The following is a 26,522-nucleotide window of genomic DNA, read 5'->3' as shown; positions in this document are numbered from 1 at the left end:
CAAGCTTCTGTAGAGTGGCGAAGAAAAAGAAGAAAATAACATCTCCATAGAAAGATATACAGGTAGGCAGACAGTTAGATAAGCAGAGAGAGAGAGAGAGAGAGAGAGAGAGAGAGAGAGAGAGAGACAGACAGACAGGAAGACAGACAGAGAGAGAGAGAGAGAGAGAGAGAGAGAGAGAGAGAGAGAGAGAGAGAGAGAGAGAGAGAGAGAGAGAGAGAGAGAGAGAGAGAGAGAGAGAGAGAGAGAGAGAGATTGATAGGTTTAGAGATGAATACATATAAACCAAACATACATACATACATACATACATACATACATACACACATACATACAAACATAGACTAGTAAATATAAAGAAACACAGATAGATAGGATAATTGAGTTAATATTAAATTATATGAACAAAAAACTATGTCTGTAAATGGTGATGTGAGGAAAAAACAGGTAAATTAGCAATAGACAGACAGACACAGATAGATAGACAGGTAAACAGAAGACCAGGTAGATTAAGGTGTATTGTCAGAAGTAATTAACCTGGACTTCTATTGTTTGTTTGTTTGTTTGTTTATTTTCATAGGAAGCTACACAAAAGAGAGAGTTTGCGTGTTTAAAAATAGGATGTTAACAATAGGGATTTCTCTCTCTCTCTCTCTCTCTCTCTCTCTCTCTCTCTCTCTCTCTCTCTCTCTCTCTCTCTCTTACCTCCGGAGTGGCTGGAGAGACTGTCCTATTCCTGGAGGGACTGAAGGGGGAGGAGGAGGAGGGGGTGTGGGGGTGGTGGAGGGGGGTGGAGGTCCCGGAGTACCCCCCCTCCCACCCCTTACCTGTCGGAAGATCTAGGTGTCTCACTCCACCAGGTATCCGCTTGCTAAGGAAGATGAGACACAAGAAGAAGAAGAGGAAGAAGAACAAGAAGAAGGAGAAAAGAAGAAGAACAAGAAGAAGAAGAATGTAGGTGAGAGAGAGAGAGAGAGAGAGAGAGAGAGAGAGAGAGAGAGAGAGAGAGAGAGAGAGAGAGAGAGAGAGAGAGAGAGAGAGAGAGAGAGAGAGAAAGGGAGAGAAGAGATTAACGTGCATAAGTTGAATAACACTAAAGAATCAAGTTACAGCAAGTTCACCTCTGACTCACACACACACACACACACACACACACACACACACACACACCTGTAGAGCGCCAGCAGGTGGTTGTACTGGTCTATAGGGAGGTTGATGAGAGCCCTTCGTAACACCACCTCCTCCTCCTTCAGCTGTTCATGCAGGCGCTCCAGTTTGGCCTTGGCGCGCCCTTCCTCTCGCTTCGTGTTCGCCTCCTCTGCCAGTGCGTGTTTGACCTTCTCCTCCACCTGTGAAAATAGAGGAAGGAAGGAGGATAGCAACGAAGAAAGGAAGAAAGAATAGGAGGAAGCAAGGAAGGAAGCGAGGAAGAAAGGAAGGAAGGAAGGAAGAGTGACGCAGAGGAGGGGGCGAGAAAGAAGGGACAAAAAGAAAGGAAAGAAAGAAAGGAAGGAAGGAAAGAAGAGTGACGCACAGGAGGGAGCGAGAAAGGAGGGACAAAAAGAAAGGAAAGAAAGAAAGCAAGGAAGCGAGGAAGAAAGGACAGAACAAAAGGAAGGAAGGTAAGGATGAAGAATTTTACTGTATATCTATCTATCTGTCTGTCTATGTATCTATCTATCTCACCTAGTGTCGTATTGTGAAATTTAGTGAAGATCCGAATGAGAGAAAGAAAAGAGAAAAGGGATCAAGACTATCTATTTATATCTATCTGTCTGTCTGTCTATCTATCTATCTATCTATCTTACTGTCGTTCTTCTTGTAAACCGTTCAAAGCGTCATTCATAGAGGAAGTTTTGTGAATATTCGAGTAAGAGAGAGAGAGAAAAGGAAAGGGATCAAGTCTACTATCTATTTCTCTATCTGTCTGTCTATCTATATATCTATCTTACTGTCGTTCTTCTTGTAAACCGTTCAGAGTGTCATTCATAGAGGAAATTTAGTGAATATTCGAGTAAAAGAGAGAAGGGAACGGATCAAGACTTTCTGTATATCAATATGTCTTTCTATCTATCTATCTATCTCACTTGCTGTCGTTGTTCCTGTAAGCCCTTGAGAGTGTCGTTCAGGATATCTTGGCGGGCGAGTCGTCGGTGCAAGCTCGACTCCACCACCTGGTACAGCATAAGGGCTTCGTCTGTGGCCACCCGGGAGTCCACCAGCGCCATCACCTGCCCGTCGAACTCCTGAAGAAGGCTCTGAAGGGGGAGGGGGGACGAGGTGCTCATTAGGGTTGTTTTGGTAGGGTTCTGATAGTGGGGTTTTGTTTAGTGTTTTCGTTTTTTTGTTTTGTTTTTGTTTCTCCTTTTTGTGTGTCTTGTTTGGGGGTTATTTTAGCTGTTTTTCGGTCCGGTAGTGTTGTTGTGTTTCGTGGTATTATTTTTTTTCATTGTTTTTGTTTTTCTTATGTCTTGTTGTTTTCGTAGATTTTTATTTTTTTATTTTTTTTGGGGGGGGGGTTACTTCTATATTTGTTTTTCGTTCGTATTTTTTTATTTTTTTATTTATTTATTTATTTATTTATTTATTTTGGCTCCAGTATTTTTTCGTAGTTTCCATTTTCCGTTTCGTTGTGGTTTTCGTTTCTTTAATGTCTTGCTTGTGATGTTTTTTTTTTTTTTCGCGCCGTCTTTATTTCCTTCATAGCCTACCCACTTTTCATTCCTACCTACCCACTTTTCATTCCTACCTACCCACTTTTCGTTCCTACCTACCCACTTTTCATTCCTACCTACCCACTTTTCGTTCCTACCTACCCACTTTTCTTCCTACCTACCCCTTTTCTTCCTACCTACCCACTTTTCGTTCCTACCTACCCACTTTTCGTTCCTACCTACCCCATTCTTCCTACCTACCCTTTTCTTCCTACTTACCCACTTTTCGTTCCTACCTACCCACTTTTCGTTCCTACCTACCCCTTTTCTTCCTACCTACCCACTTTTCGTTCCTACCTACCCACTTTTCGTTCCTACCTACCCCTTTTCTTCCTACCTACCCCTTTTCTTCCTACCTACCCACTTTTCGTTCCTACCTACCCCTTTTCTTCCTACTTACCCACTTTTCGTTCCTACCTACCCACTTTTCGTTCCTACTTACCCACTTTTCGTTCCTACTTACCCACTTTTCGTTCCTACCTACCCACTTTTCGTTCCTACTTACCCACTTTTCGTTCCTACCTACCCCTTTTCTTCCTACCTACCCACTTTTCGTTCCTACCTACCCACTTTTCGTTCCTACCTACCCACTTTTCGTTCCTACCTACCCACTTTTCGTTCCTACCTACCCACTTTTCGTTCCTACCTACCCCTTTTCTTCCTACTTACCCACTTTTCGTTCCTACCTACCCACTTTTCGTTCCTACCTACCCCTTTTCTTCCTACTTACCCACTTTTCGTTCCTACCTACCCACTTTTCGTTCCTACCTACCCACTTTTCTTCCTACCTACCCCTTTTCTTCCTACCTACCCACTTTTCGTTCCTACCTACCCACTTTTCATTCCTACCTACCCACTTTTCATTCCTACCTACCCACTTTTCATTCCTACCTACCCACTTTTCATTCCTACCTACCCACTTTTCGTTCCTACCTACCTACTTTTCATTCCTACCTACCCACTTTTCATTCCTACCTACCCACTTTTCATTCCTACCTACCCACTTTTCATTCCTACCTACCCACTTTTCGTTCCTACCTACCCACTTTTCGTTCCTACCTACCCACTTTTCGTTCCTACCTACCCACTTTTCATTCCTACTTACCCACTTTTCATTCCTACCTACCCACTTTTCGTTCCTACCTACCCACTTTTCATTCCTACTTTCCCACTTTTCAGTCCTACCTACCCCTTTTCGTTCCTACCTACCCACTTTTCGTTCCTACTTACCCACTTTTCGTTCCTACCTACCCACTTTTCATTCCTACCTACCCACTTTTCATTCCTACCTACCCACTTTTCATTCCTACCTACCCACTTTTCGTTCCTACCTACCCACTTTTCATTCCTACCTACCCACTTTTCATTCCTACCTACCCACTTTTCGTTCCTACCTACCCACTTTTCATTCCTACTTACCCACTTTTCATTCCTACCTACCCACTTTTCATTCCTACCTACCCACTTTTCATTCCTACATACCCACTTTTCGTTCCTACCTACCCACTTTTCATTCCTACATACCCACTTTTCATTCCTACCTACCCACTTTTCATTCCTACATACCCACTTTTCGTTCCTACCTACCCACTTTTCATTGCTACCTACCCACTTTTCATTCCTACCTACCCATTTTTCATTCCTACCTACCCACTTTTCATTCCTACCTACCCACTTTTCATTCCTACCTACCCACTTTTCGTTCCTACCTACACCCACTTTTCATTCCTACCTACCCACTTTTCGTTCCTACCTACCCACTTTTCGTTCCTACCTACCCCTTTTCGGTCCTATCTATGCACCTCCTTCCTCTCATCCTCCTCCCTTCCCCCACAACCCAGCCTCACCTTGATCGTGGGTGTTATCCGTTCAAGCTGCAGGACGAGGGTGGTGAGGTGGGCCCGGCGCTCCCTCACTTCCTGCTCCTGCCTCGCCCTCCACTCCCGCCACGCCCGCGCCTCCGCCCACGTCCACTCCCGTCTTGACCGATGCGCCTGACGAGGAGTTGAAGGCAGAGTGATGAAGGGAGAGTAGGAGAAAAGGAGTAGACAGACAGATAGTGGAAGAAAGATGGAGAGTAAGAGAGAAAAAGAGAGAGAGGGAGGGAGGGAAAGGCAAAGGAAGTATAGAAGTAAATTAGAGAAGACAGACAGACAGATGGAATGAAAGAGAGACAGAGGGAGGGATAAAAAAGTAGAGAAGAGGAAGAGAGAGAAAGAAAGCGAAAGAAGGAGGGACAGGGAGTGACGAAGAGATACTACCACCACCACTACTACTACTACTACTACTACTACTACTACTACTACTACTACTACTACTACTACTACTACTACTACTACTACTACTACTACTACTACTACTACTACTACTACTGCTACTACTACTACTACTACTACTACTACTATTACTACACGTCATTCCTTTCAGACTCACCTCAAGGAAGGCACGAGAGTCATCCTTGCTCCCTTCCCCAGTCCCAGCCCAAGCCCCTGAGAGAAAGTCTGTAGGATCCCCCAAGATATCCTCCGGGGGCGTCCTTGGGGGAGACTGCTGCTTCGTGGGACCGCTAGGAGGCAGGGGGCTGGGTAGGACACCTGGGGACACCTGCGCCTCGTCATCATATTCCCCGTTGTCGTCTGAGGTGATCTACAGGTAAGGAAGTCATTAGTTACCTGTGTGTGTGTGTGTGTGTGTGTGTGTGTGTGTGTGTGTGTGTGTGTTTGAAAAGGTGCTTAGTTTTTTTTTTCCATCAATAAGTCACTGATTCTCCTTTTTATCTCCTCTTTTTATTTTATTATGTCTTTATCCCCCTACCCCCCACACACACCCACACACACAAACACACACACACACACACACACACACACACACCTCAGAGTCCTCCACCCTCAGCATAAGTTCTGGTCTTTCTTCAATCTCCCAGGACGGTTCATAATCCTCCTCCTCCTCCTCCTCCTCTTCTTCGTTGTTCTTCTTCTTCTCACCCAGGTCGTCCTCCTCCCCCTTCTGCTGGTGCTCCTCCCTGCTTTGCCTTCTGCTCAAGTCTCCTTCCCCCTTTTCCTCCTCTCGTATCTTGACCAGTTCTTCCTACACAGAGAAAACAAGAATAGTATCGTGAAGCAGAGAAATAGATGATGAAAGTTTTAGCCAAAGAAGCATTGATCGCTATTGTCAGACGCTTCTGCCTCTTACATTGAGAGAGAGAGAGAGAGAGAGAGAGAGAGAGAGAGAGAGAGAGAGAGAGAGAGAGAGAGAGAGAGAGAGAGAGAGAGAGAGAGAGAGAGAGAGAGAGAGAGAGAGAGAGAGAGAGAGAGAGAGAGAGAGAGAGAGAGAGAGAGAGAGAGAGAGAGAGAGACTATGTAGTGCGATGTCCATGTATAAAGAGAAACTCGGGTATTTTCTGACATTAATTGCTTCCGAGGAATGAAGAGAAAGCTTAACTATTTCCAAAGGCCGAAAAAGAGATCAGTCGGGGTCTAATGAGCGTTTTCTTAGGATCACGGTACAGAAGAAGGGTTAAACTACCACCAGCGTCATAAAACTACCCCGGGAGCTGCCCAAAACTCCTACTTGTCATATATGTGCTGGTGCTCGGAAATGTTTAAGAATGTGACCCTATGTACCTTTAGCTGAGAGCGCTTGCGTGTGAGTCTCTTGATTTCCTCAATGACTCGCTCCTTCCTCTGGTGAATGGCGTCGAACCTCTTGTTGAAGGACTCACGAAGGCGCCGCGTCAGGAACTGTGGGGGTGGTAGTAGTAGTAGTAGTAGTAGTAGTAGTAGTTGTAGTATTTTTTTTATAGCAGTAGCATGGGTTGTAAGGGACGTAAGGTTAGCGCTACATCAGATAAGAAAAATAATGACGGAAAGACAGAGAGGGAAAGAGAAACAAACACAGAGAGAGGTAAACAAGCAGGCATAGAAAGAGAAACAAACAAACAGAGAAGTCAACAAACAGACACAGGTAAACAGAGATAGGTAAACAAACAAACACAGACAGAAAGGCAAACAAACAAGATAAAGACAAACAAACAAATAAATAAAATAAAACGACACTCGGAGACACCAACATCTTCAACACACACACACACACACACACACACACACACACACACACACACACTCACCGTTATCAGGACAAGTTGCTTTTCCACGCGGCCTCTACAGATGAGCTCCGTCTGAGGGTAGAGAAGCCTTCGATACTCTTCCTCCCCTAACACCGGCTCCCCGTCATCCACTTCACCCTCCTCCTCTTCTTCTCCCTCCTCCTCCTCGTCCACCACATCCTCCGAGACGCGGCCTGCTGAAGCGCGCAAATCAATCTTCTCGAGGTCCACGATCCCCTTCGGTATGACCCCGTTGAGCAGTGACCTTGTGGACGGGCTCTGTAATTTTCCTTCGCCCGGTAGGAGGGACTTCCGCCACACCCCTGCCTTCATTGCGATGTTGCTGAGCGTGTCCATGTTCTTCGAGGCCTCAACCTCCCGAAGTCTGCATGGTGGGTGGAAAGAGGGTTGCTGTTGTTCTCTCGGGGTCGTTGGCCTTAGTGACCGGTTTGTTAGTTTATTTTTTTGCAGTAAAGGGAACAGATCAAGGGCAGATATTAGGAGCAGCGATTAGCGGGCTTTTTTTTATATTATTGTTTCCTTTTTTGTGTGTGTGCCCTTGAGCTGTCTCCTTTGTTGTAAAAAAAAGAGACAGAGAGAAAGAAAAGAAAAAGAGCCCGATATTCACGGCCCCAATATAAGAGAGTAGATATAGTTGAGAGGCCAAAAGAGAGGTCAGTTTCGGGTGGAGAGGTGTCTTGATACTTGAATGTGATGGGGTTATTGACGCTGCCTTGTGTGGTGACCTATTACTGCTACAACTCTATCATTTTCTTTTGTTTTTTTGTGTTGTTGTAAGGGAAGGTAATACGAGAGCTGTCTTTCTCTCGGGGTCGTTGGCTACAGTGAATGTTGTGATGTGGTTATTGATGTTACGGTGTGTGGTGACCTATTACTATACTACTCCTTCGTTTTCTTCTGTTTTTTGTGTTGTTTTAAAGGAAGGTGATACGAGGGTTATTTTTCTCTCTCGGGGTCGTTGGCTACTGTGAATGTTGTGATGGGGTTATTGATGTTACAGTGTGTGGTGACCTATTACTATACTACTCTATCGTTTTCTTCTGTTTTTTGTGTTGTTTTAAAGGAAGGTGATACGAGGGTTGGTTTTCTCTCTCGGGGTCGTTGGCTACAGTGAATGTTGTGATGGGGTTATTGATGTTACGGTGTGTGGTGACCTATTACTATACTACTCTATCGTTTTCTTCTGTTTTTTGTGTTGTTTTAAAGGAAGGTGATACGAGGGTTATTTTTCTCTCTCGGGGTCGTTGGCTACAGTGAGTGTTGTGATGTGGTTATTGATGTTACGTTGTGTGGTGCCCGAATACTATACTACTCCTTCGTTTTCCTCTGTTTTTTGTGTTGTTTTAAAGGAAGGTGATACGAGGGTTGGTTTTCTCTCTCGGGGTCGTTGGCTACAATGAGTGTTGTGATGTGGTTATTGATGCTACGTTGTGTGGTGCCCGAATACTATACTACTCCTTCGTTTTCCTCTGTTTTTTGTGTTGTTTTAAAGGAAGGTGATAAGAGGGTTGGTTTTCTCTCTCGGGGTCGTTGGCTACAGTGAGTGTTGTGATGTGGTTATTGATGCTACGTTGTGTGGTGCCCGAATACTATACTACTCCTTCGTTTTCCTCTGTTTTTTGTGTTGTTTTAAAGGAAGGTGATAAGAGGGTTGGTTTTCTCTCTCGGGGTCGTTGGCTACAGTGAGTGTTGTGACGGGGTTATTGATGTTACGGTGTGGGGTGACAAGTTATGGTTTTCTTTTAGTGTGTGTGTTGTTTTAAGGGAAGGTGATAGCTATAGCCTGTTATTGGTTGTTATCTCAATTCCTTTACGTGGCTATTGTCTTTTAGGGGGTATTATTGTTATTCATGATGTTACTCTTACTGATAGGGATGTTACTGCTCCTTTATACCTCTTCCTCCTCATCCGTGTACTCCGCCTCCTCTTCCTCCTCGTCCCCTGCTTGATGTTACCTACCACTACTGCTGTTTTTGTGCTATCAACCTTCTACTAGTACTGTTACCACCACCACTACTACTACTACTACTACTACTACTACTACTACTACTACTACTACTACTACTTCTGCTACTACTACAATCACTTTTGCGTGTTCTTCACCTGCCAACCACCACGTCCAACACCGCCGACCACGTCCCAGGGCTTGGGGCAGCTATTGCGTAGTTCCGGACCTTCACGTCACCGCAGATACACTGAAAGAAGTAGTAATAGTAGCAGCAGCAGCAGTAGTAGTAGTAGTTGTTGTAGTAGTAGTAGTAGTAGTAGTAGTAGTAGTAGTAGTAGTAGTAGTAAATGTAAAGTGGTCACTCCTGTAAACCATTTTCTTCTAATACCGTCTTGAAAACGAACATATCAAAGGGATACTATAAAATATTCACCCTCCCCACCCCCCTCCTTCCTCCTGTAAGACTTGAGGACTTATATAAATCATGTAACATTTTATTATTTTTGCATCATGAAATTACCCCCACCACCTGTAACACTGTAACTGACTATCACACACCCAGTCACCCTTCAGAACGTTACAGAAATCATAAACAATCCCCGAAAGAATTGATAAGACGAGTCAACCTAGAAATTGTAGAAATCACGGCAGACAGAGAACCAGGCGGAGAAATTCAATCAGAGCGTTTAATAAAGCAGGATGGAGCACAGTAACAGAGAGGTGGAGAACGTTGGGAAAGGCCTTTAATTGTTTTGCGGTGGTCTAATGATAATGGTTGATGAAGTTAAATAAGTCCATATCCTCAGACCATTAACTGGCTCTCACATCAACTGTTCCAAAGACCACAAAGGAGATATGCCTGTTTGAAAAGCCTCTCGTAGAAGTTGCTTGGCTTTTCCTGGACTGCTTTTCTTTATTATTAATTACAGCTAAGGAGACAGTTCAAGGGCGTAAAAAAAATATTATAAAAAAAAGCCCTCTACTTACTGCTCCTGAATAGAGGTCAAAGGAGTGGCCAAAAAGAGAGGTCAATTTTGGGAGGTGTCCTGAGGTGTACCTGCCTGGTGATCCTAGTGATAGTTTTACACGACTGCTGCATCTTGAACGGAAAAACACTCATCAAAACCCGGTTAATCTTCTCTGTGGCCTTTTAAAATAGTCGTAACGAGAGCCCGAGACGTTTGATAATAAGGACCTTCACGTCGGTATTTTCAGACGCTTCCGGCTCTAGAGGCCAATAGGAAAATCAGTCTGGTTCTAAGTCTTTTTTTAGGTTCATGGTACAGAATAAGGGTCAAACTACCACCAGGGTCATAAAAGTACCCCTGGAAATACCCATATACCCTAGGAAAGCCTTGTCAAATATGTGTACTTGAGCGCAGAAATGTTTAAGAATACGGCCATGATCAGACTTACGGACAGGGAGCGCGCCTTCACTATCATGTTATCCCACGAGGCTTCCTTTAGGTGGTGACACTGCAGTAGCTTCTCCAGGCGACTCCTCTCCACGCCTCGCACCACGCTCAGCTCCCTTCAGAAAGCAAGCAAGAAAGAAAGTATGAAAGAAAGTTGCTGATCTCCAACTTAGGATTCAAGAAAGTATTATTCAGTATATAATATTACTAACACAAAGTCTCTCTCTCTCTCTCTCTCTCTCTCTCTCTCTCTCTCTCTCTCTCCCCTCCTCCTCCTCCTCCTCCTCCTAATCTTACTACTACTACTACTACTACTACTACTACTACTACTACTACTACTACTACTACTACTACTACTACTACATTACTATTACTACCCACCTCTCTCTCTCTCTCTCTCTCTCTCTCTCTCTCTCTCTCTCTTACGTACATGTTCACCAGCTTCTCTTGGAGGGCCGCCAGACGCCTCGGGTTCAGGGTGAATTCGGTCACCGGCAGCTGCTGGGAGGGGTCCAGGGCGCTGTTCTCTCCCAGCAACGTCTCCAGCTATAGTAGGGACGAGACAGCGCGGGGACATAGGCAGAGAGGGCTTGACAGGGTTGATTGGTTAATTCGGTTAGTGTACAGTTTGCTTGGTGGTTGATTAATTTGGGAATGGATGAAGATTGAACAAGGTTGATTTTTTTTTCTTTAGTTTGGTTATTGACTGACTTGGAAATGGATGAGGATTGAAGAAGGTTGATTTGGTTATTGTATAGTGTGATTGTTTAAACGACTGATTAGGAAGTGGACGAAGTAGTTTATAGTGCAGAAGAAACTTAAATTTATAGTAGGTTGGGCAAAGTTGATTTTGGTTATTGTATAGTGATTTTTTTATTGATTTGGAAATGGACGAAATAATGTATAGTATAGATGAAGGTTAAATGTTGTAGAATGGATAAGATAAAATGCGTTGAACAACAAGAACACAAATAAAGTACAAATGTGGTTATTTGAGAATGAAAGAAGAGGAAAACGTATGAATTGAAGGAGGAAGGCAAAATAGCTTAGTAATGGAAGAAACGTGTGAATATTTTTTTTTTCATCTAATGGGGGTAACAAATAGATAAAAAAAAAAAAAAGAATAGAAAGAACGTGACAAGATCGAGGGTGAGTTGCTGATGAAGAAAACGTAATGTGGTAGGCATGCTTAGAGAAAAGAGAGAAAATAAGAAACTAGTGAAAAAAAGCGAATTTGTGACATAGAGAGAGAGAGAGAGAGAGAGAGAGAGAGAGAGAGAGAGAGAGAGAGATGTAGTACGTGTGTCAGCGGTTGTGTTGATAGCGAAGAGTGAGTGAGAAATAAACAGAAAAAAAGAAAAAAGACAAAAATAGAAAGAACAGAGCGGGGTGTCTCAACGAGGGACAAAACGTGAGGTTAATAATGAGGGAAAAAATGTTACCGAAAGCGAATTAAGAGAGAAAATGGAAGAAAAATGACAAGTAAAATGAACGCGTATACGAGATTCCTTAGTAAGTGAGAGGCCAGTGCTCTCTCTCTCTCTCTCTCTCTCTCTCTCTCTCTCTCTCTCTCTCTCTCTCTCTCTCTCTCTCTCTGTTTATCTATCTATTTATCCTTCTGTCTGTCTGTCTGTCTGTCTGTTTGTCTGTCTCTCTCTCTCTCTCTCTCTCTCTCTCTCTCTCTCTCTCTCTCTCTCTCTCTCTCTCTCTCTCTCTCTCTCTAACCTGCTCACAGAGGCGGTCCACATCTGTTTTTAGCTCCTGGTAGGGGGACAGCGCCCCCTCCACCTCCCCGTCCCCGGCCATGCTCATCCTCAGAAATGCTCAGAGTTGGGGGTTCAGAGTCCTGCGTGGGAGTGGATAGAAACAGTTACATGATGCTGCGGAGGAAGACAGGTAGAGTTTAGGGGTGGTGATAGCAAATACGAATGACTGTGATTTGGCTGTAAGTAAATGAGAAGCGTCAAGAAATAGATAGAACCCGTTACATAATGCTGCGGAGAGAGATGGAAGGCAGGAAGAGTTTAGAGTTGATAGGAAATACGAGTGACTGATTTGGCTGTAAGTAAATGAGAAAAGTAAAGAAATATAAACAGGTACATGATGAGGGAAAGGAAGGCAGAAAGAGTTTAGAGGCGTTAGGATATACGAGTGACTGTGATTTGGCTGTTAGTAAATGAGAAAAGTGTAAAGAAATACAAACAGGTACACGATGAGGGAAAGGAAGGCAGAAAGAGTTTAGAGGCGTTAGGATATACGAGTGACTGTGATTTGGCTGTAAGTAAATGAGAAAAGTAAAGAAATATAAACAGGTACATGATGAGGGAAAGGAAGGCAGAAAGAGTTTAGAGGCGTTAGGATATACGAGTGACTGTGATTTGGCTGTAAGTAAATGAGAAAAGTAAAGAAATATAAACAGGTACATGATGAGGGGAAGGAAGGCAGAAAGAGTTTAGAGGCGTTAGGAAATACGAGTGACTGTGATTTGGCTGTTAGTAAATGAGAAAAGTAAAGAAATATAAACAGGTACATGATGAGGGAAAGGAAGGCAGACAGAGTTTAGAGGCGTTAGGACATACGAGTGACTGTGATTTGGCTGTTAGTAAATGAGAAAAGTAAAGAAATACAAACAGGTACATGATGAGGGGAAGGAAGGCAGACAGAGTTTAGAGGCGTCAGGACATACGAGTGACTGTGATATGTGAGAAGAATAAAGAAGTAGATAGAAATTTGGCTGTTAGTAAATGAGAAGAGTTAAGAAATAGACGGAAATGGATGAAGATTGAACAAGGTTGATTTTTTTTATTTTGGTTATTGACTGACTTGGAAATGGATGAGGATTGAAGAAAATCGATATGGTTATTGTATAGTGTGATTGTTTAAACGACTAATTTGGAAGTGGACGAAGTAGTTTATAGTGTAGAAGAAACTTAAATTTTTAGTAGGTTGGGCTTAGTTGATTTTGGTTACATATATCGCTGCTGGAGGGAGATGGGAGGCTGGAAGAGGTTTTAACAGTATTTATTCAGTAATTAATAACAGTTTTGCAGCTACTTTGGCGTTTTTATTCCATTTTTGGGACGGCGTTCGTCAGTTAGAAGTGTTAATTTTCAGTATTAGTTAACACTTCAGTATTTAGTATTTATCGAGTTTGTTGAGATTACCAGTATTTATTTAGTATTCATTTACAATTGTGACTTGGTTTGCTATTTTATTTCATTTTTGGGCCGGCGTTCGTTAGTTCAGAAGTGTTAGTTTTCAGTATTTGTTAACAGTATTTAGTCTTTATTAGTTTTATTTAGTTTAACAGTATTCAGTATTTATTAAGAGTTGTCGATAGGAAAAAGACGTGGCTATGATTTGGCTGTTAGTAAATAAGAGTTAAGAAGTAGATTGAAATGTGGCTGTTAGTAAATGAAAAGTAAAGAAATAGAAGCAGTTACATGAGGCTGCAAAGGAGGAGGAGGCCAGTTTAGAGTTGATGAGAAATACGAGCTGCTGTGATTAGGCCTTTATAATGTTATACGCGAACCAACTTAAGTGTTATATCCTCGCTAGTTCGGTTCCTTTCTTGCTTCTGTTGCGCCACGAAGGAGAAATATGACGGTTTGTTTGTGTTTGAGAGAATACACCACCTCCGTCACCATCACCACCACTACTAACACCGCGTCACTGTTGCCTTGGTTACCGTCTCTCTCTCTCTCTCTCTCTCTCTCTCTCTCTCTCTCTCTCTCTCTCTCTCTCGTATGTCGTCATATTTCTTAAATCAAGTGAAATATTACTAATTTTCGCATCCTGGTTTACCGATATGTGTAACGTGAGTGTAATGTGAGTGTTTGATACCAGACCTATTCATTGTATTTGAAGTATTACTCTTGCCTATGTATATAATGTTACGGTACTATAGGCCAGTTCCACAGTCCAACACAGAGTCATTGTAATCGCCCACATCAAACTGTATTCTCCACAATGATCCGTTACCTCTACTCAATACCAGACACTAAAGAGACTGCCTGTGTGGTTTTCTAAAGTTTCCCTCTCTTCATATCAACGCCGAGCACTATACAATGAATTTGCGTTGTATTTTGTGTTTGGTTGAGGAGCTTACAAACTTACCGTACTGGATTGTGGGCCGGTGTTCGTTAGTTCAGAAGTGTTAGTTTTCAGTATTTGCTAACAGCATTTAGAATTTATCAGTTTTATTTAGTTTAAAAGTATTCATTCAGTATTTATTAAGAGTTGGCGATAGGAAAAAAGACGAGTAGCTGTGATTTGGCTGTTAGTAAATAAGAGTAAAGAAGTAGAACTGATCCAAGTCTTGAAAGGGGAATATCAAGACACCTCTTCGTCCGAAATTTAACTCTCTGCTGGCTAGCCTACTCACTGTTTGTTTACTTGTGTGCCTTGTGATATTTATAAGGGTGGTATTACAAGACACTTTGCCTTCTCACATCAGCTATATCCAAAGGTCAAAGGGGGATCAATCAGGTTCTAATGAATGTTTTTTTTATGCTCAGGGTACAGAGGAAGGGTGAAACTACCACCAGGGTCATAAAACTACCCCTGGAAATGCCCACAACTCCTACGAAAGCCTTGTCAAATATGTGTTTCTTAGGTTCATGGTTCAGAAGAAGACTCACACTACCACCAGGGTCATAAAACTACCCCTGGAAATGCCCACAACTCCTACGAAAGCCTTGTCAAATATGTGTTTCTTAGGTTCATGGTTCAGAAGAAGACTCACACTACCACCAGGGTCATAAAACTACCCCTGTAAATGCCCACAACTCCTACGAAAGCCTTGTCAAATATGTGTTTCTTAGGTTCATGGTTCAGAAGAAGACTCACACTACCACCAGGGTCATAAAACTACCCCTGGAAATGCCCACAACTCCTACGAAAGCCTTGTCAAATATGTGTTTCTTAGGTTCATGGTACAGAAGAAGACTCACACTACCACCAGGGTCATAAAACTACCCCTGGAAATGCCCACAACTCCTACGAAAGCCTTGTCAAATATGTGTTTCTTAGGTTCATGGTACAGAAGAAGACTCACACTACCACCAGGGTCATAAAACTACCCCTGGAAATGCCCACAACTCCTACGAAAGCCTTGTCAAATATGTGTTTCTTAGGTTCATGGTTCAGAAGAAGACTCACACTACCACCAGGGTCATAAAACTACCCCTGGAAATGCCCACAACTCCTACGAAAGCCTTGTCAAATATGTGTTTCTTAGGTTCATGGTTCAGAAGAAGACTCACACTACCACCAGGGTCATAAAACTACCCCTGGAAATGCCCACAACTCCTACGAAAGCCTTGTCAAATAATGTGTTCTTGAGCGGCGAAATGTCTCATAATACAACCCATAACCTTACCCCTCTGTCCCTCCACTTCTTTATTTTTTCTATATTCTCTCGTCCTCTCTCTTCTTCTCTCTCATTTTCTCTTTCTCGGTGTCTCAGGTGTTTGGGGACTGCTGAACAGGTAGCTTATAGAGTCCGCACTCCCTCTCTACCTGATTCGCCTCTCATAATAATAATAATGATAATAATAATGGTAGGAACATCACACAATGGGCTCTTATTTCCTTTGTTGTTGTTATTGTTCTTGTTTTTGTTGTTGTTGTTGTTGTTGTTGTTGTTGTTGTTGTTGTTGTTGTTGTTGTTGCCCTTGAGCTTTTTCCATTGCTGTAAAAAAAATGGTAATCATGCTGAATGTGTAAAATACGTGGCACAATGCAAAACGAATATTAAACTGACCTCTCTTTTGGCCACTCCTTAATTTATTTACAGGAGCAGTGATTAGTGGGCTGTATTTATTTATCTATTTATTTATTTATTTGCCCTTGAGCTGCTTCCTATACTACTGAGCAAACAAAAACAGCTCAGAAAACCGAATACCGAGCTAAGAATGACACAGAATACCTCCCCGTGCACTTGCTGGTGAAAGTCGCTGGAAAAATCGTAAATTACAACCTATGACAACCTTAACACCATTTCTTGACATTACGTGATCCCCCAACGTGGTGCAACTCACTGAGACACGTTTCAGATCATTAGATAGATAGAACGATCGATAGACAGGCAGACAGATTGATATGCACTGTAAGGAACCGTGTGTTAGTCTTTATCATGTACAACAAAACAAGTGTGTGTGTGTGTGTGTGTGTGTGTAGCATTCATAGAGCTGGTGGGGTGCGGATGTGTGAAAATGCAGAGGAAGGGAGGGAGGGAAGAGAGAGCGAGAGTGAGGCGAGGGGAGTGTGTTTATCAGGGCCAAGTTTATCCTGTGTGGGCCTGAAATAATGAAACACACACACACACACACACACACACACACACACGATTTAAGTTGGATTTTATGCGGTGATGAGCGAGAGAAACATGCATGCAGTGACTAATTGTGGTTGTATTTACGGAGAAAACAGTCTGGGTTGATTGTTGTCTCATGGTGTATACGCATAATATGATGTTGACTGATTTGATGGTTTATTGTCGCAAAAGTACACAGCAAAGGGGAAGGGAGGACCATATGCCATCCAGACCCACAGGCAATACGTAATGTGATTGCAGGCGAACTCCGCATGGTGTTAGACTTTAAAGGAAGCTACGGGGTTTTCCTCTCAGACTAAACGGGTCGGTCGATAAATAGATGCCTGAGAAAGCTGAGGTAAGGTTCTACACATGAGCAACTTGATAATACAGTCAGTGGGAATAGAGATTTAGGGTCACATTCTTCAACATTCCGGCGGCGTCCAAGCACACATATTCGACAAGGCTTTCGTGGGAGTTGTGGGCCTCTCCAGGGGTAGTTTTATGACCCTGGTGGTAGTTTGACCTTTCTTTGAGTTGTGGACATTTCCATGGGTAGTTTATTGACCCTGGTGGTAGTTTGACTCTTCTGTACGATAAACCTATGAAAGCACTCTAGTACCCGAATGATCTCTTTCCTGGGCTTGGAAAATAGTTGTGAGAGCCGAGAGCTTCTGAGAGAACGGGCATTGCACCCCTCATAGACTCAAAGATGGATGACACGGAGTTGAACGCTAAGGCAACGCGTAGCACCGTTTATACCTCAATCTTACATGACTCATAAACACACTTGTTATTCTTTTTTTTCGCTAATCTGTTCGTCATTAAATCTAAAAATCCTAGCTCCTGTCATAATTATTTCATTTACAAGTGTTCGGAGGCTGTGTATAAGTGTGTGCGAGAGATGAACCTGAATAGCGTAGGCGACCCTTATCTTATCTAACGAGGAGAAGGAAAGACTATCAGAAGAGGTAAAGTGTTCCTCTGCTGGTGATCGTCGATACTCGAAAGGTGTGGTAAACGATGTGATGATTATTATTAGCTCGTTTTGATGCTTAATTAAGACACCTTCCCGCCCCTCACCTCTCCTCTCCTACACACACACACACACTAATTAAGGTAAGACGTATACATATTTTAGGGGATTCCAGGCCTATTCCTTGTGAAAATTGCTAGTTGGTGCATGGTGTTAGGACAATATAGAGGACACTCATAAACATTACGTCGCCCATGCACACACATTTGACAAGGCTTTCGTGGGTGCTGTGAGCATTTGCAGAGGTAGTTTTAGGACTCTCCCGGTAGTTTGACCCTTACCTTGTGCTATGAACCTACAGAAACACTTATTAGAACGCGATTGATCTCCTTTTCGACCTTTGGAAATAGTTGATGTGAGAGGCGGAATAATTAAGAGTCTGGGAATACCGACCATATATATAGTAAGTTTTCGTTAACAAGTTATTTGAAAGTGTGTGAGAGTAATGAAAACTTTTACTACATCATAGATAGGAAGCAAGCATATATTTGTATCATCATTGTACGGACATATTGGTGAGAATAAACTTCCTTACATTTATTTTCCTTCCCTGACCTCCTTACTTCATTTCTTCATTTTCTTCCTTTTCTTGCATTTCTCTTCTTTCCTTGACTTCCTTACTTCTTTACCTCCTTCCTTCCCTCTCTCGCCTTCCTTTACTTATGCTTTCCTTCCTTTTTCCATCTTTCCTTTCTTCCTCCTGTCTTTCTTCCTTCATATCCTTCCCCTTACATTTATTTTGCTTCCTTTACCTCCTTACTTAAAACTGAGGCAAGATCATAATCATATATACTTTTCAGGGCATTAGTTCTCATTGAGGTTGCAAAAGATGACCGGATATTAGGCTACCCGGTTTTGTTATCTCCCATCAGCGCCGCATCCCATATCTCACCTCGTTTGACCCTTTCCTGACCCTTATCTTCGCTTCTATATACATATTCAAACAGATAGTGAAGGTTAATGAGGCTTGTAAGTAATTAAATAACGTTGCGATATGCCATTAGAAGGATTTAAAAGGTGATTAAGTAGAAAATTTTAAGATGTCGGAAGCTGGGAGTTGACATGTTGAACTAATTCTATACTTAGCACGGATTATGGGGACAGAAAAAGACCATGAAACAAAATGAGGCAAAGGAGAATAAATAGGGAGGTGAAAAAGGAGACTGAAATAACAAGAAATAACCAAGAAAATTAAGAATCTACTAAAAATGTTAACTAAAGAAAGGGAGCCAAAGGAACAATAGCACATGAGTAGAGAGGTGAAAATAGGCACTGAAATAACAAGAAATAACCAAGAAAATGAAGAATCTACTAAAAAAATGTTAACTAAAGAAAGGGAACCAAAGGAACAATAGCACATGAGTAGGGAGGTGGAAATAGGCACTGAAATAACAAGAAATAACCAAGAAAATTAAGAATCTACTAAAAATGTTAACTAAAGAAAAGGGAACCAAAGGAACAATACCACATGAGTAGGGAGGTGTAATGGACACTGAAATAACAAGAAATAACCAATTAGAAAAGGAAGAATATAGTAAAAAGTTAACCAAAGCAAGGGAACCAAAGGAACAATAGCACATGTGTAGGGAGGTGGAAAAGGACACTGAAATAACACCAAACAACCAAGAAAAGGGAAAACATAGTGAAAAACAGAAGGAAAGGGAGCCGAAGTTGGAGAAGCCCCGTTAGCGTTGCAGTGTTGCCAGGTCCGAGGGAATGTCTATTACACTTTTTTCACATTTTCACAATTTCCTAATGTTGTTTCATCCATACAGAGCTGGTTGATTATTTGGTATGCGTGTAATAGGTTGATTTCAATGATAACCGGCACCTGACATCATTTTTCCTTCTTTTCCTTCCTTTCCTTCCTTTACATCCTCCTTTCTTCTTTTCTTCCTTCCTCTTTTCCTTACGTACGTTTCATTCCTTTACCATCCTTACCTATTTCCCTCCTTTCTTCGGCTTCTTTCTCTCCCCATTCCCTCCTCTCATCCCCTCTCTCTCCCCTTTCCTTCCTTTCCTCCCCTCTCTCTCCTTCTTTTCTTCCTTCCTTCCTGCCTTACGTTTCTTTCCTTTACCATCCTTACTTCTTTCCCTCCTTTCCTCCTCTTTCTTTCCCCTTTCCCTCCTGTCATCCCCTCTCTCTCCCCATTCCCTCCTTTCTTCCCCTTTCTCATCTTTCTTCTTTTCTTCCTCTCTCTCTCTCTCTCTCTCTCTCTCTCTCTCTCTCTCTCTCTCTCTCTCTCTCTCTTACGTTTATTTCCATTACCATCCTTACTTCTTTCCCTCCTTTCCTCCTCTTTCTCTCCCCTTTCCCTCCTGTCATCCCCTCTCCTTCCCTCCCCTTTCTCTCCTCCCCTCTCTCCTTCCCTTCCTTTCTCTTGATCCTTTCCTCCCCTTTCTCTCCTTTATTCTTTTCTTCCTTCCTCTCCTCCTTACGTTTCTTTCCTACATCCTTTCTTCTTTCCCTCCTTTCCTCCTCTTCCTCTCCCCTTTTCCTCCTGTCATCCCTTCTCTCTCCTTCCCTCCTTCCCTCCCCTTTCTCTCCTTCCCTCCTTCCCTCCCCTTTCTCTCCTCCTCCTCTCCTTCCCTCCACATGGCAACACTGGTCACTGTGTATATAGAAGACAAGCAGTGCACGTGTACAGCTGACGAGGGATAATTTGTGTATTTCCTGACGATATAGAGGAGTAAGAGCCCTGTGCTGTTACTTATCTTATAGAGCTGTACCTTGTTAATAAATAGGAGGGATATGAGAAGGCTGGGAGGGGTGTAAGGGCTGCAGGAGGAGGTGACATGCCTGGTGGTGCTGGTGTGCTCGGACCCTCGTGTTATTTTTGTTATTTTTTTGCTGTTTGTGAGGTAATACAGGTTTTTTTTTAGTGCTTTCCTGTGTTTTGTGGTGTAGGGATGTGTCTGTAGCCTGGGATGTGTATACGAGAGGTGTTTTTCCTTTTGTTTCTTATGTTTATTTCCCTGGCTCTTTGTGAGGTCATACAGGTATTTTTTTAATGTTTTATTGTGTTTTGTTGTGTAGGGATGTGTGGGGGAGGTGAGGTGAGGGGGATATGCCTAGAGTGTATGCCTAAACGAAAGGAGTTGCATATATTATCTCTACTTATTCTTATTATTCTCTCGTTTGTTATTGTCAAGGTGTTTTCTTCAGCAAGGTGAGCATGGCAGGGGGTGTCAGGGTGGGTAGCAGGAGAGGTGAGGGGATATGTCTAAATGAGCTGAGTTGTGTTATTTCTTTTTTTTTCTTCTTCTTAATTTGTTATTGTCAAGTTGTTAAGGGTGGACAAGAGGAGGTGAGGTGAGGTGGTGGTCTAACAAGTGGTGGTGGTGGTGGTGGTGGTGTTGGGAGGGTAGCAGCAGGGGGTGACATGAGGTGGTGTTCTAACAGGTGGAGTTGGTGGTGTTGTAGGGGAATAGCAGGAGGTGAGGTGAGGTGGTGTTGTGGGGAGATAGCTGGAAGTGAGGTGGAATACCGGGCTTTTATTTCGTAATTGTTTCCTTTTATTTTTTGCCCTTGAGCTGTCTCCTCTGCTGTAAAAAAAAAAATATATATATATATATATATATATATATATATATATATATATATATATATATATATATATATATATATATATATATATATATATATATATATATATATATATATATATATATATATTATATCAGGAGGTGAGGTGGTGTTGTGGGGCAATAGCAGGAGGTAGGTGAGGGAAGGTGGTGCAACATGTGTGCAGAGGAGCAGGGTTATATTTTTGCATTATGTTTCCTTGGTGTTGTGTGCCTGAAGCAAGGACAGGGAGGCAGCAGTAGTTCAAAGAAGGTTCAGGGTTGGCTTGCTTGCCTGTAACCTACCTGACCAGCGTGTCACTTAAAGATTTTATTGCCAAGAGGTATCAGTGGTGGAAATTAGATGGAATCAGTAACCCTTCATGATCAAGTTTTGTTCTCACAATATTTACCTCATCAAAGCTGTACTCATAAATCCTTGTTTTAGTCTTCATTTCATTTTATTGACTTTTTATGCATACAAATCAGAATAGTTCAAGAATATCCCCACAACACCAGACTCACAGATAACATGTAGCCTAATTACTGTTAATGGATGTTACAATTCTAGTAAAGATACAGTTATATATAGTTCTATTGGCTGTGAAGAAACCTCTGCCTAACACTCAGTCCCTTTTGCAGGCATGAAGGTGTGGCTGGGGGCTGCAGCGGCCCTGTCAGGCGCTGGCACTCTGGCGTACCTGTTGGTGCGCTCCAGCCAGCGTGGACGGGGCAACGGGACGCCCAGCAAGACCTCAGAGTCACACAGTACAAAGGGAAGTGAGGACTCTCATGATGCAAGTATTAGAAAGGATGACTCATGTGAGAGGCTCAATGGCCACCTACCCACAGAAGGACAAGCTGACAGTGTCTCTGAGATGCCCAGTGCAGCAGAGTGCCACAAAGAGGCCAAGCAGCAAAATCTGTCTGAAAGATCCTTGACATCAGGCGAAATGTGTGACGTCAATGCTGGTGTGGAGCGATTGTCAAGTAATTTAGATGAAAATCTCAGTGAACTTGTCAGTGCAATACAGGACAAAATTGTTAAGAGTGACAGCTTATCAAACACAAGCACTTGTGAGGAAGTAAATATACGGGCACAAACAGATGACAAAGAAATATCGCAGCCAACCACAGTGGAAGGCATTGTGGCAGATCTTGCACACACGCATGACAAGCCTCAGCAGGATGCTAGGCCAGGCCCAGAAAAAGATCGAGAGACTAGAGAATGCATAAGTATTTGTGCAATAGAAGAAAAAGTGGTGGCCTCAAGTGAGAAAGAAATTCCCATTAATGCATCAAATCAAGAAACTGTTAGCAGTGATACAGATTCTTCATCCTTAGAGGGTACAGCATGTGTTTCAAACCCAATAGAAACCTCCCTTTCTGTACCAGAACCTGTAGTGGAGGAGTTATCACAGTGCCGGATCTTAAAGCCACAGTGTGATCCTTGCTGTTGTGAGGATCATAGTGAAACATGCCTCCACACTCCTGCCTCTGTGTCCACGGAGTTCACTGAATTCTCAGATGAAAATAATGCCACTCTTAATGCACAGAAAGCTACACAAGAGAGTACACAAAATGAAAACCCAGGCATCCCACCTGAAAGGCATTACACACTTACGCTGAAATCCAATGAGGAAAATTTCTGCATTTCTGGGAAGCACATCCATGACCCTTCCCCTACTGAAGCACCTTTTGCTGAGGGGCAAGAGGGAGGTGCCGAGCTGAACAAGGATGAGCCAGGAACCTGTATTGTGACTATTGAGCAAAGAGAGAAGGTGGATGAGAAGCAGGTGCCTCCAAGTCCACTTTCGTCATCCCAAGAAGAATGTCCCTTGAGGAATGAGTCTGTTTATTATGAGTGTAATGCTGCTGCTGGGAAGGATTACTGTGGTGAGTCAGAGGCAAAAGAGAGGACAACCAGTGCTAACACGAAAGCCGAAGTTTTGGAGACGGATGACGAAATGATGCAGCCCATAGGTAATACTGCTCTGGAAACCCCAACCCCAGTGCAGGAACAGGGGAGCATTGAGGAAGATGCAACACAGGATCAGGGACAGAGTGACATCAAGCAGGAAGTACCTCAAGAACAAAAAAGAATTGCCACTGAACAAGAAAACACTGAGGAACAGCAACACAGTGACAACATGGATTCAGCTCCTGAGAAAGAAACACACAGCAGCAGCAATGAAAAAGTAGTAGTACCTCTGGAACAAAAGATGAATGCCAGTGAAGCAGAGGAAAATAATAAGAGGCAGGAACACAGCACCAGTGAACAGGTAGCTCCAAAGGAAGAAGAGCAAAGCAGCTGCAGTGAACAAGACATGCCTCAAGAACAGAAGCAGGATCATGACGAAGAAGAGAGGAGAGCTGAAAAACAAAAGCAGAGTGAAGGCAAACAGAGCAGCATTGTTCAAGAAGAAACTTTAAAACAGGAACAGAAGGACAATAAACAAAAGACAACTCCGAAGCAGAAACCAAGTAAGGGTAAGCAAGAAACGAGACTGAGTGGCAAGAAACAGCTTGAAGTAACTCAGAAGCAAGAAAAAGAGAGCAGCAACAAGCAACACAAAGCACAAGTGGAGCAAGAGCAAACTAACAGCAACAAACAAGTGGCAGCAACAACTCAGGAGCAGGTAGAAAAAGAAGGAACACAGAATCAGAAGGAGGGCAACAAGAAACAGAAACTAGCGAAGAGGGAAGAACAACCACACCCAAGAGAAGAAAAGAAGGAAGGTGTCAAGGAGCAAAAATTAACAAAGGAGGAAGAACAAGCCAGTCCAGGAGAAGGAACAAAGGAAGATAATGAGAAGCAGAAACTAACGAAGGAGGAAGAACAAGCCAGTCCAGGAGAAGGAACAAAGGAAGATAATGAGAAGCAGAAACTAACGAAGGAGGAAGAACAAGCCAGTCCAAGAGAAGAAACAAAGAAAGATGATGAGAAGCAGAAACTAACGAAGGAGGAAGAACAAGCCAGCCCAAGAGAAGAAACAAAGAAAGATGATGAGAAGCAGAAACTAACGAAGGAGGAAGAACAAGCCAGTCCAAGAGAAGAAACAAAGGAAGGCGACAAAAAGCAGAAACTAACGATGGAGGAGGAACAAGCCAGTCTAAGAGAAGAAACACAGGACCAGAAGGAAGGCAATAAGAAGCAAAAAGTAACGAAGAAGGAAGAGCAGCCCAGCCAAAGAGAAGGAACACAGAAACAGAAAGAGAGTAACAAGGAGCAAAAAATAACACAGAAGGAGGAAAAGTCCAACCACACGCAAGACACAGGGATGGAGAAGAAGGAAGAGAGCAATAACAAGCAGCAAGTGACTCAGACAGGGGAGCAGATGAACCACGAAAAAGAAATAACATCACCAGAACAGAGTGCCAAGGTCCAAGTCAAGGGCGATCAGATGGCACTCTCTCCCTCTAAGCGTAATAACAACAACAGCGGTGGCAAGAAGGGGAGTGTGAGGAGCCGTGGGGACTCTGCCTCAGCTGACCTTGACTGTGACGTTGGCTCGGAGCACGACAACATCAACTGTGACTCCTCAAGCTTGGTAAGTAGATACATACACAATGCTCGGGGAGGCACTGCGTTAAGATAAGAAATAAGGTCTAGATACCACGTACCTCCCGATATTATAGTATGTATTCTTAAATGTATCGCCACCTCAGTTCACCTGTTTGAAAAGCCTCTGGTAGAAGCTGTTGGAGTTTTCTTGGACTGGTTTGTGATTTTGGTGATAGTTTTACATGACTTTTGCACCACGAATGGGGAAATCACCCATTAAAGCCCTGCTAAACTCCTCTGTGGCTTTGGGAAATAGTCGTAGTGGGAGCCTGATATGTTTGAGAATATGGAGCTAGGTATATATAATTTTGTTTTTAAAGTGAAAGAAAACACTAATTATAAGATCACAATAATAAGTTGTTGGGTTTGTTTTCAGTCAAAAGTTGTTTATACATCAAGTAATTAACATTTGTAGCTTTACCCTTATGTGGTTAGATTTTGATTCATCCTTATTACCTTATTATGTGCAGCTACAGCATATGCTCTCAACTATATCTCTACCTATCAAGATATTTTCAGGGGCTGCTAACTAAGGCTATAAAAGGAAAACCCAATTCTTGTTTCAGATGTTACAATTTTGATGAGCAGAGACTGAGGTTGTCTACTGGTTTGGTCTAGGTTGCCCTTGTGTTAGTTAACTTTTGTTCATGTCTCTGCCTGTCAACATCTACCTTTCCTTCCTGCTAGAAGTATGCCTACATGCAGCCTGTGCCTAAGAAGGGTGACCATTCCAATCCCTCAAACTACCGTCCTAGAGCTTTACTTTCTTGTCTATCTAAAGCTTTTGAATCAATCCTTAACCGGAAGATTCAAAAGCATCTATCCACTTCTGACTTTCTTCTATCTGATTGCCGGTATGGGTTCTGCAAGGGGCGTTCTACTGGTAATCTCCTTGCTTTCCTAACTGACTCTTGGTCATCCTCTCTTAGCTGTTTCGGTGAAACCTTTGCTATTGCACTAGACATATCAAAAGCCTTTGATAGGGTCGTCTGGCACAAGTCTTTGATTTTCAAACTACCCTCCTACGGTTTCTATCCTTCTCTCTGTACCTCTGTCTCCAGTTTCCTTTCTGACTGATCTATCTCTGCTGTGGTAAATGGTGTCACACAGGGCTCTGTCCTATCTTCCACTCTTTCTCTTGTTCATTGATGATCTTTCCAAAACGAACTGTCCTATCCATTCTTACTCCGATGACTCTACTCTGCATTACTCAACTTCTTTTGATAGAAGGCCCACCCAACAGGAACTATATGATTCCAGGCTGAAGGCAGCAGGATGTTTAAACCTCAGACCTTACTATCATTTCCGATTGGGGCAAGAAGAACCTGGTGTCCTTCAATGCCTCAAAAACTCAATTTCTTTACCTATCCACTCGACACAATCTTTCAAACACCTATCCCCTATTCTTTGACAACACTCCGCTATCACCTTCTTCAACACTAAACATCCTTGGTCTATCCTTAACTCAAAATCTCAACTCTTCTCTTACTAAATTAGCTTCCTCAAAGTTGGGTGTTCTGTATCATCTTTGCCAGTATTTTTCCCCCGCACAGATGGTATCCATATACAGGGGCCTTGTCCGTCCTCGTATTGAGTATGCATCTCGTGTGGGGGGGCTCCACTCTTGGACAGAGTGGAGTCAAAGTCTCTTCGCCTCAACTCCCCTCCTTATACTGACAGTCTTCTAGCTCTTAAATTCCGCTGCCATGTTGCATCTCTTTCTATCTTCTATCGATATTTTCATGCTGATTGATCTTCTGAACTTGCTAACTGCATGCCGCCCCTCCTCACGCGGCACCGCTGCACACAATTTTCTACTTTAGCTCATCCCTATGCTG

At 42.8% G+C, this 26,522-nt stretch overlaps 2 protein-coding genes across 4 annotated transcripts in view; one reads left to right on the top strand and one right to left on the bottom strand.

The window, feature by feature from the left end:
• The first annotated feature begins 1,348 nt into the window (after window positions 1-1,348).
• LOC127008577 (neurofilament heavy polypeptide-like) overlaps window positions 1,349-26,522 on the top strand; it is a 48,745-nt gene continuing 23,571 nt past the window's right edge. The window contains exons 1-2 of one of the 3 annotated variants that reach the window (XM_050880781.1): window positions 1,349-1,622; window positions 21,762-24,670. In XM_050880781.1, the coding sequence (XP_050736738.1) occupies window positions 21,764-24,670 (2,907 nt within the window). In that variant the 5' untranslated portion in view covers window positions 1,349-1,622; window positions 21,762-21,763. Of the gene's footprint in view, window positions 1,623-5,229; window positions 5,367-20,151; window positions 20,246-21,761; window positions 24,671-26,522 lie in introns of those variants that run through there. The other 2 variants (XM_050880778.1, XM_050880780.1) reach the window with 2 other exon arrangements.
• LOC127008798 (cilia- and flagella-associated protein 251-like) lies at window positions 4,584-7,685 on the bottom strand. Its single transcript, XM_050881198.1, has 5 exons — window positions 6,841-7,685; window positions 6,338-6,454; window positions 5,586-5,801; window positions 5,123-5,360; window positions 4,584-4,708 (listed from the first exon to the last, which is right to left on the bottom strand). Exons 1-5 carry the CDS (start codon window positions 7,174-7,176, stop codon window positions 4,584-4,586), a joined length of 1,032 nt encoding a protein of 343 aa, XP_050737155.1. The 5' UTR covers window positions 7,177-7,685.

Source organism: Eriocheir sinensis, chromosome 38 (genome assembly GCF_024679095.1).
Source record: "Eriocheir sinensis breed Jianghai 21 chromosome 38, ASM2467909v1, whole genome shotgun sequence".
Taxonomy (NCBI): Eukaryota; Metazoa; Arthropoda; class Malacostraca; order Decapoda; family Varunidae; genus Eriocheir; species Eriocheir sinensis.
This window is presented reverse-complemented; position numbering and strand designations above follow the sequence as displayed.

Coding starts and splice junctions, on each gene's coding strand:
- LOC127008798 (XM_050881198.1), bottom strand. CDS start 7,176: ATGGACACGCTCAGCAACATCGCAATGAAGGCAGGGGTGTGGCGGAAG. Junction 6,455..6,840: donor AGCAACTTGTCCTGATAACG/GTGAGTGTGTGT, acceptor CCACCCCCACAG/TTCCTGACGCGGCGCCTTCG. Junction 5,361..5,585: donor TGAGGGTGGAGGACTCTGAG/GTGTGTGTGTGT, acceptor CCTTACCTGTAG/ATCACCTCAGACGACAACGG.